This window comes from Cydia pomonella, chromosome 5 (genome assembly GCF_033807575.1).
Source record: "Cydia pomonella isolate Wapato2018A chromosome 5, ilCydPomo1, whole genome shotgun sequence".
NCBI lineage: Eukaryota > Metazoa > Arthropoda > Insecta > Lepidoptera > Tortricidae > Cydia > Cydia pomonella.
This window is the reverse complement of record NC_084707.1, coordinates 8,355,082-8,367,780: the sequence shown is the minus strand read 5'-3', so window position 1 is coordinate 8,367,780 and position 12,699 is coordinate 8,355,082. Positions and strand designations below refer to the sequence as shown.

The 12,699-nt window shown below is 35.5% G+C and overlaps 2 protein-coding genes across 2 annotated transcripts; one reads left to right on the top strand and one right to left on the bottom strand.

Moving 5' to 3' along the window:
• Window positions 1-212: 212 nt before the first annotated feature.
• On the top strand, window positions 213-2,339 carry LOC133517641 (DNA primase large subunit-like). The gene has a single exon (XM_061850992.1). The coding sequence runs from the start codon at window positions 601-603 to the stop codon at window positions 2,095-2,097; it is 1,497 nt and encodes a 498-aa protein (XP_061706976.1). The 5' UTR covers window positions 213-600; the 3' UTR covers window positions 2,098-2,339.
• LOC133517640 (Golgi apparatus protein 1) lies at window positions 2,298-11,644 on the bottom strand. Its single transcript, XM_061850991.1, has 7 exons — window positions 10,600-11,644; window positions 7,771-9,467; window positions 7,426-7,573; window positions 5,254-5,480; window positions 3,922-4,105; window positions 2,627-2,733; window positions 2,298-2,511 (listed from the first exon to the last, which is right to left on the bottom strand). Exons 1-7 carry the CDS (start codon window positions 11,360-11,362, stop codon window positions 2,350-2,352), a joined length of 3,288 nt encoding a protein of 1,095 aa, XP_061706975.1. The 5' UTR covers window positions 11,363-11,644; the 3' UTR covers window positions 2,298-2,349.
• Window positions 11,645-12,699: the final 1,055 nt, after the last annotated feature.

The following is a 12,699-nucleotide window of genomic DNA, read 5'->3' as shown; positions in this document are numbered from 1 at the left end:
GAACAAGAGCGTGCGTGACACGTTTTATATTCCGTTTCAAGCATACCATACTTTTCTAATGTATTTCTCGGTGATTTTAACAATTATCTCGCATGTTTATGATTTTAACCATTTTCAAGATATATAATATTAACCCAGGTACAACAGGTAGAATGAAAATACAGAATTTTTGATTGAGTTTTATTTTTTAACTTGCAACCCTACATTACGTTCAGAAACCTAGTTATTTATTTACTTTGCATAGACTGAAAAATATCTGCTTATGTCTTTTGTGACTGTAGGTATATTATTTTATTTATTACGTTGATTACACGTTGCCATACTAATCATACCCGTCAGGACGAAATAGGATGAACTAGTTATATTATAGCAATTTCATCTTCCTAAGGTATGAATTGACAGATATCTAAACACTGCTCTGCTGCCAACATTGTCAAATGTCAGTGTCAAATATTAGCGCGAAATCGTTGCAATTTTTGCAAACCGCAGGCGCAACCGCAACATTAGTAATCGGATTTCGTTTCGTGTCTTCGTGTACTACATTTTCTCTAAAAAACTAAATAGTGTGTTCGCCAGGATTTAGTTAAATGACAAACCGTCATGGATCTCCAAATCAAAAGAAAGTCTACAAGAGCACCCATTACTGGCAGTCTTGTAGAAATTTATCCGCACGATCTCCAAATGTATAAACTGCCTCCAACCGAAAACGTTTCACTTCAAGAGTTCGAAACCTTAGCTTTGGAGAGACTAACTCTTCTACGAAGTTTAGCAACTGCCACTACTTTAAAAGGACTGCGAATTTACTCTGAAGAATGGATGGACTACGTGCTAAACGAATTAAGAACACAGGGCATCAAGTACTACATGAAGCTATGTGAAAAGACTGCTTGTGGGACTAGTGAAGCTGATTTGCAGGCGAGACGTAAGGATCATATTGCACATTTTATATTACGTCTAGCATACTGTCGCACCGAGGAGTTACGACGGTGGTTTATCGCAAGAGAGATGGAACTATTCCGAATGAGATTTATCAACATGAGAGGTGAAACAGTAGATAAATTTTTCAAACTAAACAATCTATGCTATACCAACATATCTGATGAAGAAAAAGACAGCATCATTCATTTTCTGAGAGAATCCACACCGCATCAAAACATTGACAATTTGAAATACTATAAAGTCAAATTCTATGAAGTGTTGGACCTAGTTAGATCTAGGAAAGCTTACCTGAGTGGTGGATATGCTTATATTCCACATAAGGATTTTATATCAGTTCTGTCAGCTCAGTATCGAACACATTTGAAGCAAAGTCTAGCTATTGCTTCACAACATCTCTCAGAGGTTGAAAACGATGAGAGGCTGGTTGGGTTGCTGAAAGGGTTACACCAGACCTACACAGGCACTGACTACAGTGATACTAAGGCAGTAATACCTATAGAAAGCCTTGACTCCTTGTCTGTGAAATCATTCCCACTTTGCATGAGGCAATTACATGAGCAGCTGCGGTCAGCCCATCATCTCAAACATGGAGGAAGACTCCAATATGGACTCTTCCTGAAAGGTATTGGAGTTACATTGGAAGACTCGCTAAGATTCTGGAGGGAAGAGTTCACAAAAATAATGGAATTGGACAAATTTGAGAAGCAATACGCCTACAATGTCAGGTATAATTATGGTAAAGAAGGAAGCAAGAAGAATTATTCACCATTTAGCTGCATGAGGATAATAAGCACTAATGTCGGTCCTGGTGACTGTCATGGCTGTCCTTTCAAACATTGTGATCCAAGTGGCTTGAAAAATAGACTTCAAGGATATGCTTTAGATCCCCAAGCTGTACACAATGTTGTAGATATGGTCAAAAAGGGTCATTTCCAAATAGCCTGCAGTAAATACTTTGATGCTGTACATAATGTTGACTTAGGATTGGGTATCAATCACCCTAATCAGTACTTTGAGGAGAGCCAGAAGCTTCAAGGAGACAAGAAAAGTGAAATTAAAGTCCAAATTAAGAAAGAAATTAAAGCTATCAAAAAGGAGCCTGGCAATGATATTGAAGACATGGATTTTGATGAAATATCTGAATGGAAAAATTCCTAAACAAAAGCATACTGTAGGCTGGTGGCTATAGGTGGATAAATTGTGTTATTCTTAAGGATAAGGGACTTCCGAAATGCATTTAAGTTGTAATGTATATAATATTGCTATTACCACATACCACACCCTTATCAAGACCCTTTTCCATGAGAATAAAACAAATTAATAATTAAGTTTTTATATGCCTTAATAAAAAAGATCCATTTTATTAAAGACTAATAAAGTATTTATTTGTTTGTAATTTACCTACTTAATCTATTTTTTCTTAACATACATAGCCCGTCTTGTCATGCGTCCGCAGTATAGACCGAATATAAAGATGAGGCCAACTGTGGAGATACCAATGACTAGGAAGTATTTCTTTGCTGGAGAAGATGACATTTCACTTATAACATCACCCAGATTTTCCAGTCTAGCCTGAAAACAAAAATAAATATTAAAATTCAAGATTTATCAACAGTATTATTTTTTATAGGTACATACACAATTCAGGTCAGCAAAAACAAAATAAGGCTAAAAATTTAATACTCACAGCACTAACATGTTTATACATTTCCAATCTATTTGTCAATTCTTTTTTACATTCGTCCTCTAATTTTCGGCTATCGTCATTGAGTATAATTTTCAAACATTTTAGGCCTGAAACAAAAATGAACGAAATGTTATTCGCAATTACTTAGTTTAGTATAATGTTGAGAGACAGGCAGGAAAAACGGAGCAAAATCGTAACGAATTGGTATCCAAGAGGTTGCACACGGAGCCAGAGGAGACCTCGAACAAGATGGGAGGATGAACTCCTGACAGTGGGCCCCAACTGGAGAAGAGTGGCCCACGACAGACCCCAATGGAAAGAGCTGGAGGAGGCCTTTGCCAAGAGGCACACTGAGTTAAGAGACATACTCTAACTCAGAATAAAAGGGCTTAATGTATAGATAGTATAATTTGCCAAAATACGCCAAACATTTTGGAAACCGTACCACCATCGACACATTTAACTGACCATTTCGAGCGATGGCGCCACAACCTTTAGCCGATGCCCGGTAAGATGGCGCCACTTTTTGATTTTAACAAATTTAACATATCAGTTAAAGAATAAGGTTCAAAGTCAAATGGCGTTCTACGTTTTAATAATGTGTCGAAAGATGGCAGTAAATTTACTGTGGCTACAAAATTTTCTTTGACAATCCACCTCTATTCTATCTACGAATCAATTTAATTCAAATGGCCTTAAGATCAATCATACCGATTTTTAACACAATTTGCAGCGTTTTTTAGCGTACCGCTAGCACTAGGAGTGCTGCAATATGCATCTGGTAATGTTGAAGCGTCTAACTTAACTTTTAGGCAGTAGTAGTTACTTTTACTTACAACTCACGAGGAAAATTAAAGCCACGGTACCTCCGGCTTGCCTACGAATATTATTGATGGACGCGTCCATTATTATGCTATGCTGATATTAATCTTGCATTCTTACAATAGCATTTATAAAGTCTAATATAAAATCAAATGAACTTAGATAATGGACCAGGAATAAGACCAGGTACTCTCAAGTTCAATGAGACTTTGTAAATGTTATTGTAGGAGCAAGAGGCTTATAATAGTTATAATAGGATTATAAAATGCTCTTATATACATATATAAGACTGACCTTACTAAAGTCCGTCCTAGCTTGTCTAAGACTCATATAAGAGTGATGATATGTTCCAAAAGAATAATAAGAGCGCTATAAGCTCACCACTCTTATAAAGTGCGCAATCTGAGATTTTTTTGCTGGTTGGGCGGCCACTGGTATATAGTGTAGTTAAGACTACAGCTGCGTTTACTTACGTCTTCCATCGCCATGTTCCAGATCCTTGCAGTACTTCAGCAAGTCAAAAGTGCAAGCGCGCTCCAATAATGGATCGGCATTGATGTCCACCTTCCTGTCTTCAATTATTTGAGCCACTTCATGGGCACACGCTGGAGAAACTATTTTGTTGTTCACTAAAGCATTCTTGAGACACTCTTCAACCTGAAATTAATGATAAATTGAAAAACAAGTTTACAACCTATGACAATACTGTTTACTGAAAACAGTTAAGAGGGAAGACACCACATACTTGTCCATGCAAATGAGAAAATGTTTTTCACTTCTAAATATTTTCCATTCTTCATGATTTTTTAGCATGTTATTGACACAATGAAAAACAAGGTTTAAAGGTTTTCCTTTTAAATAAAATTTGCAATACGAAAAATAATTAAAAAGCGAAACCTAGAATATATGCTTAAGCGACCGACATCAAAATCAAAGTGATATGTTAAGATTTAATTAGTGGAAATCGTTTTCTCTCGAAATGGAAATTTCATAGAAAAAGTACCGTTATTTCGTTAGGATCGCAAAGCTATTCTTCCCTCTTAAGCACTTAGCTAATACAATGGAGCTTAATCCGTATTTATTGCATGATAGTGCATCATTGCCAAATGAATTATTAATTAAAGCATCCTGATTAACTTCACGAATAATAATATAATAGATATTGATTAGTTTAGTACATACGTGATTTGTAAGTATCAAGAGCAATGGGAATTGGCATACATTTTATTTCATGGGCTTATTTTTATTTTGCTATGATTATAGTTCCCTAATCAGTAGGTAAGATTTAAAAAAAATCCTCTGAGATACAAAAACGTACGGTATATTCATAGATCAACGGAAAACTACATATCTTTCTTTTTTTGGAAGTTTAAATTTTTTTATTTATTCAGCCTAAATGAAGAGAAAATGTAACGAGAAAAAAAATCCACAAAATAAAAAACCGGCCCTTATTTCAATAATTGAGTAATAGTTTATTAACAGTATACGTGGGTTTCAATGTTTGTGCCGTGCCGTTTTTTTTCGATTAGATTGTAAGAGGCTGTATTACGAATAAAACCGTAGTCAACATTTTTTTCAAGCGTTTGCTTGTGTACAGTCACGTCTGAAAATATTGATACGAAAACGTGCTAAAAATATGTATACACTACCTTAATATATGGGCAATAAAGTCGTTTATACATATTTTTGGCACTTTTTTCGTATCAATATTTTCAGACGTGACCGTACACACACATCGGAACTATCTAACGAATTAACCATTTTATTGTTTTCAATTTTATTTCAAAATCTTAATAATTTCTTACTTGTCCATCAGATTTCGTGATCGAGTCATTAGGCACAGCACATATCGTCTGGATCTCAGCATTGCACAATTTACTAAGCAGAGGGTTAAGTCTGTAGTTCAAGGCTTGTTCCTTAAGTATGTTCGTCAGCTCATTCTCACAGCCGCTCGTCAGTTTAGACTGTCGGAACTTCTCTGTTAGGCAATCTAATACTTTTCCTTGGAGTTCAACGTCTTGAGGTTCATTCTCTGTAACATACGTTCATAACAGAATTTAGCAGTGAATATGTGCACAACATATTTTTTTCTCAAAAATTTCATTTTTGATACAAGCTTTTATCGCTGATTGTAATTTTCTTTCGACAGGCATCTAGCCAATTCTAACAAACCCAAACACAATTAGGTTGCGTTGTTTTATCAGAAGACTATGGGTACCTGTGCCTAATATCATCAGACCAGCTCGATGGTACCATAATATTGCATTGTCACCCAACTTTATACATATATATGTAAGGTTTTAGCTCAATCGAATAATGGAAAGTGGATCTAATTTACAAAATTTGGCCCAAACATTCATACATAAATACAAACATTGCAAATTAAATAAAATTTTGTAATAGAACAAAACATAAGTAGGTAACTGAAACCAATAGGGACCGTGCGTGTTGGAGGGTCTGCCATCTTGTGGTCTGAATCGGAACCATAAACAGGCACATTTACACGTCAAGTGTTTTCTTGTACATAGTAGGTTCTGGCATCTTGTGGGCTACATTGGAACAAAAAACATCACATTTACGCCTCGCGCCAAAAATCTGACGGCTCCTGTGCTGCCTCCTATAGTTCATGCACGCTCCCTATGGGGTTGGCCGGTCGAAGTATTAAACAGATGGCGCCATCATAGCTTGCCCTGTCAATCCCTAGAATTGTGTCAAATTCTTGTATTTTTTTGGAATTTTGTGACCTGGATTCCAGTACTTTAAGCCAAATCTCATAGAACAAAACTAGAGACAGGGGCAAGCTATGATGGCGCCATCTATGCAAACCTTTGACAGTTGCCAACCCCATTCGCTATGTGCACGACTGTCACACAACCTTAGCGTCCGCAAGTCTAGGGGAAAACGTCAATGCACTACATCTTATAAAAATACTCCAAAACTAAAACCTACTAGATTTTCATACGACTTTGATCTATCAATAGAGTGATTCTCGAGGAAGGTTTAGGTATACATGTAATATAATTTGTTAAGGTTTTGTGTAAATTGGTTGAAATATAACGATGTTGTCGGAAAAAATCACGCTGACTAAGAGCTTTAATCGAAAACGCTGCCTAATCCGTTTGAGCTATAACAACACAATGTATTATGGTGGGGTTGTCTACTATACTCCTTCTTAACTTTTAGAAAAAGATCACATAGTATATGGCATTTGCAAAGCTATTTACACGCATACAGTATTAATAATTATCAATATGCAATAAACAATTCTGATTCTGATCAAATTAAATACGTTAGTTATATTAACCATTTCATACATATTACAATGGTACACATTAAATGACTTACAATTTAAATGAATATTTCAGGAGTAATCGTAAATTAAAGTTTCATTTCGAGCCATATAACTTGTACGAAATGTTAAAGATGCTTTCCGCAGTTAGTTCTAATTTTTACCACCTTATGCACTGGGATCGCTTTACTTACCCCCACCATGCACTTCGCACAGTCCCAATAGTGGCGTTCTATCGTCCACGACGACCAAGTCTACAATGTTAATTGACTATTTATAAATCTTATTGCAAAGACATAAGATCCACCAATGGTCAATTAAGAATTGCTAAGTAAATTTAACTATGCGAATGCGAGTCATAAATAAATGTCTATTGTTTTTATGCAAAATTCCAAATGGCTGAACATATTAGTTTTTATTCAGTACGCCTATACGGATAGGTATTATTTATAGGTACGCAAGGACATTATAATATGAAGGAGTTTGGTGGTTTTCTCTATCAGGGAGCTTTAGCAGGGAGCAGGAGCAGGGAGTTTGCTCAAAAGAATTTCGCCCCCTCAAATTACCATCGCCTGGATCACACCTCACTGCAATACCACTTGGGCTGTTATACCTCTGTTTGTATACTTTTTCTTTAGGCAAATAACAATGAGTCAGTCAAACCATTTCAGATTCGATTTTAACTTACCAACAATACTTGAACAATGTTTTTTGATATCCATGTCACAATTCTTCTGTAAGTTAATATTAAAACGATAATCCGTATTTTGTTCTATCATCCTGTTTACTATAACGACTTTACAACTTTCAGCGAAGTCTGGTTTGTCATGATGTGCCTGAAAAATAAAAATAAAGTCGTCAAAGTTCACGCCAAAGACGTCAACTGACGCGCGTCTACGGCCCAATATCAACCTTCGTGCAATTCGATGACGCTCCGCACGAGATAGACGTGGCGTTAATACAATTATGTAAAAAAAAACAATTATATAATCCTGAAACCAGTTAAAAACTGTCAGTTTAGTTGAATACATACCTTCAAACATTCAAATATGTTGGCAGGATCCGTATTGTGGCAGTATAAATCTATCATATTGTTACATGTATTGATTAAATGGTAATCAACTGCGTTATCAGTGAATTCCTGTTTGCGAACTATAAATATAGCTTTCCTACAACTATCAGATAATTTCCCAGTAGCTGTTTGTAAACATTCTAATGCAGCAGACTCGGCATGGGCTACATTTGGACAGTATTCTTGTAAATCTGTTTTGCAAGCTTCCTTAAGTTCTGGGTCCAAATCAATGCTTTCTTTCTGTTGAAACAACTGGCTTCTTAGCTGCTGGCGACATTCCTTAAATATTGTGTGTTTTCTTCTGTTAATAGTATCATTACGAACAATTTCACTCAGGCATGTCACAACTTGAATTTTTGTTTGTGCTTTTGGACAGTATCTGAGAACATATGACTTACAAGCGTTTTTGAATTTCCTTGTAAATCTGTAGTTTCTGAGAGATATCAATTGCTCGTGATCAATTGCTGCTTTGCACTTTACATTGCTTTTAATTTCTGGATCATTTTTGTGACTTATTAGACATTCTAATACATCATCTTCTTCCTTTTTAGTCTTAAGCTCAGAAGAGCAAAGCCTCTCTATAGGAACTCTACAGTTAGTGCTAACTACAGTATTTAACTCTATGTGCCCACTTTGGGTCTCAGTAAAATTAGTAACAGCCTCTTTACATTTAACAGATAAATCTTTAATCTTTCTCTGCAAGCAAGCAATTTCTTCTCCTTTGCCTGTGTATCCTATACATAAATTAGTTAGGTCATCTATACAGTAATCTTCTATTTCTGGAAGTAAATCTACGCTCACTGCTCTTTGCCTCATTACTCTTCTAACTTGCTGTACACACGCTGCTTTTATTTTGTCTCTTAAGTCCGGATCATAAGCAAAGTTGTAAAGGCATGGCAAAATTGCTGGATCTTTCTCTGACTGGTGTTCACTAGCATCAGCCCATTTAAGTGTTGCTTTACATTGCATGACAGCGTCATATTTACAAGCCTTATATAGCTGTGGATCTAGTTTAAAATCTCTTGATATGAAGTATTGAATTTGCATTATGGCAGCTTCACAGTCACTGCTCATGACTGCTGTGCCAAGTTTCTCCATGAGGCATGACATGACCCTACCATTACCACCAGTGACTTCTTGGCATGCTCTGTCTACTACAGGCTTGCAGGCTTTGCGCAAAATGGGGTCAACTCTCCAGTCTTCCCCTGGGTCCGCCTCTTGGACCAGTGCCTGCAAAGACTTGTGACAAGCTAAGCTAATTCGTTTTTCCTTTCTTTTCCTGGGCCTTGCATGATCCATTAGACAGTGCAGTGTTTTGCCTCCAGCTTCTATTCCTCGGCAGAGTGTAGTAATATCATTCGCACAGTCATGCATCAGTTCTGGTGATAGCCTGTAGTCATCCATAAGCATTTTCCTGTGGTCAATCATTTCTGCTGAGCATTCTGGAGCGAGTTTATTAGTATCAGTCCTTGATACATTTTCTAAACATAAAAGTATTTGTGCGAGCCTCACATCCTTATCATCTACTACTCCTTTGCGACAATGGTATTTTCTTATGTCTTCCTTACATGATCTGACAAGACCCTTACTAGCTTTATAATTCATTACCATATTTCTTTGATCATAGAAAAGTTGATCTTGGCACCTTTTAGTCATTGCTGAAAATAAAATGATATTTAGAATTACCAGTGATCGGCACAAATGGTGACACACCCGGGATTCAAAACAAAAATCTTAATATGGACATGAACGGAGATGACACAAATGCAGCGATTTTGTTTGAAAAAGTGATTCTATTGATTATTATTTTAAATAATATTGATTAATAAAAATTTTACTCAGAAACCCCCTGCCGATCACTGAGAATTAGAAAATATTCTTACATAACCATTAACCATAGCTTTGCCCCTATGTTTGACTTTTTTAGATTTTTTGTTATTGTAAAAATTAGGAGCAAAAAACAGATTTCATACAAATTTTTAAATGCTTCTCACTCTCATAATAATAAAAAAATTGAAATAAATCGAATGTAGGGGTATAGCTGAGTTTGATATACAACAAATTGTGTCAAAATATTTATAATAGTGTTAATATCCAGAGAGGAAAATGAGGACTATGTTTGTATGAAAAGGCGATTTTGCACGGGATCCCCTCCCCTTTCATCTTAGGCTTAGTTTTCTCCTTGTATGTTTATTTTATTGTTGGAACAATGGTGGCTGTTTATAGACCCTATTGTAAACAACAGGTGGTGACTGATTGATATTGATAAACTATGTATAATTCATTGGCTGTTTGGATCTAAGGTGTATTTGGGTAATATCAAAAATGGACTCTGGTATGATTGAATTACAGGTGATTTTTGAAATCCTTCAATATAATATTTGAGAAATGACAAGCAAATAAATTCTTGGGAAGAATACCTACTCTTCGTATTGTATCTTGGTATAAAACATTTAAAAGATCATAATAAATAAAAAACAAAGGTTTTTAAATATTAGTGGTTATATCCAGTGATCGGGGTTTTGGTTGCCTTGCCACTTGGGGTGAATGACCTCAATAACTGCTTATTTGATGTCATATATTTTATAAATATTTTATATACACTAAAAGAGTTTTATAAGCAATTTAAAAGTTATTTTGGGCTTAAAAGCATAATATCCATATTATTATTATAACTTGATACCACGGTGTATGATGGCATTCAAAACCCTGATCACTGGTTATATCTTATTATAAGGCAATAATTCCAATAATATTAATAAATTAAAAGTTATTTTAATAAAAACTTACCATTCTCATATTTATGCCGAACAAGACATTTGTACATCAACCATGACCCTGGGACTTCATCAGGGCAGAAAGTCTTGTGATCCAAGTTACAAGCCACAAACACTAACTTATCCATTTGAAGTGTACTGTATTTTAACTCTTTCAACGCCGTGATTTCAGTATTGCACTCTGGCTTTAAAGCTTTCTTAGTCTCAAGACATTTCAGTGTTTGACTCTGTGAAAGACTTCTAAAATCTGGCGGGATTCTACCACAGGTATAGGCCTGAATGTCATCATTACAGGCCTTTAAAAAACTGTCAATTATTTGCCAATCATTAAATATCATGGACTCTATTTTATTTATCATCCTCCAACAACTTCTGTTCTTTACACTTGCTTTTTTCTTGAGCACACAATCTATAGCAACTTCGGGCGGGTTTAAACAATCCATTATTAGAAGTTCGTCTTGACATGGTTGTTTCAGCTTATAATTAATGTACGTGTTGTCAATGAGCTCTGCCTGATGAGACCACACCTGATGTTGGCAGGTGGATAACGCTTGTGTCTTGTTGTTGCGGGCTGTGGTCAACGCACAAGATAATATAGCCAGATCATCTTCCAATTGTGCGCACTGCTGTTCAAATAACCCACAACCACTTAAATCCAAGGTATACCGCCCCTTGGGACGTTTCAGGTCACCTGGCAGTTGAGCACATTCTGTATTGCTTATTAAATAAGCTGCTAATATCCATAACAGCTTCAATATTACAACATTTGTTAACATTTCGATACCGGCTAAGTAGTATAAAAGAGCGCTGTAATTAACGCCAGTAAAGTGTCATAATTTAAAAGCCTACACTGTTATATCTTACCCCTAAATACAGTTACTCTTTATAATGATTACAACATTGAAATATGATATTTAAATGAATAAAGCACGCGATTTTGCAAACAACACAGCAGGACATAAAATATTTTATTTATTTATATATTTATGCATAGATAATACAATATACACACTGAGTGGTCGTTCCAAATGATGAGTGTATGTATTTTCCATGCATTGAGATATAAAGTGGAGCACGAACTAACTTTTTATGTCATACTAAATTGAACCTCATCGCTGATACAGAAAGGTGTTCTTACCAGACTAGAGAAAACGGTCCACTTGAGATAGAAACGATGAGTCGCGGTGTCTCATTCGCACATGTTGCCAACGTTCAAAACGTACCATTGTGGTAGTATTTATATCAATATACTACTGAAATTAAATACCTTCTTTAAAGTAATTTGTAAATAATTATGATCTCAATATTATTAACTGATTAAACCAAGCATTTGCACAAAAAAAAACATTAATTTTAATATGATAGAAGTCGTAGAAATTTTGAATATGAATTGGTATCCTCAACTAGATGACATATTTTGGAGATATTTTCAAAATACGTGAATGGCAACGCTCAGCATTTGAATGCTAAATATTTAAAAAAATGGGTAAAAAATGTTGTGTGACGGATTGTGGAAGTGAAAGTTTTGCTGATTGTGGTATATCTTTTAACAGGTGAACCGCAATCATTCAATTTTACGATATAAATACAAGACGATAATTGTCAAACTTATTATTATAGGGTGACTATGATGTCGATACGATGTGAATCAGTTTTACCAATTCTTATTACGTACTTAAAAGTAAGTTTATTTAAATAGGCATATCTTTATTTCGACTCGAATAAATTGGTGGAATATACTGGGTGGCTTGGCTTGGATTTACAGATCCCACAATAGGGTTGTTTCCATCTACAAATCTTAGGGCAGAATTGTATCCCAATAAATTCTTTTGGATTATAAGAACATGTTAAACTACTTTTAGGGGACCTGTAATGACCATATTTTTGTAAATATTGAATTTAAAATATCTTTTGGCACACGTCACGTGACCAAACTCGAAACGTCATTGAAGATTCTGATGACGTCACAACTCTCGGATTGACACTGTTGACAGTTAGGCGATAAACAACAAATGACAATGTCAATGTCAGTTGACAGTTCGTATCTTCTACGTGTGTATGTAGTTATGTGTCAAACCGTAAACTGTGACGTCACACAATTTTCAAAGAGCGT

Bases quoted from the DNA above. Each gene is read 5' to 3' on its own strand.
- LOC133517641 (XM_061850992.1), top strand. From the start codon at position 601: ATGGATCTCCAAATCAAAAGAAAGTCTACAAGAGCACCCATTACTGGC.
- LOC133517640 (XM_061850991.1), bottom strand. From the start codon at position 11,362: ATGTTAACAAATGTTGTAATATTGAAGCTGTTATGGATATTAGCAGCT. The intron at 5,481-7,425 runs GTAAGTTAAAAT...CGTATGTTACAG, and splicing joins ACATTGTTCAAGTATTGTTG to AGAATGAACCTCAAGACGTT. The intron at 2,734-3,921 runs GTAAGTAAACGC...TTTTTGTTTCAG, and splicing joins GGAACATGGCGATGGAAGAC to GCCTAAAATGTTTGAAAATT.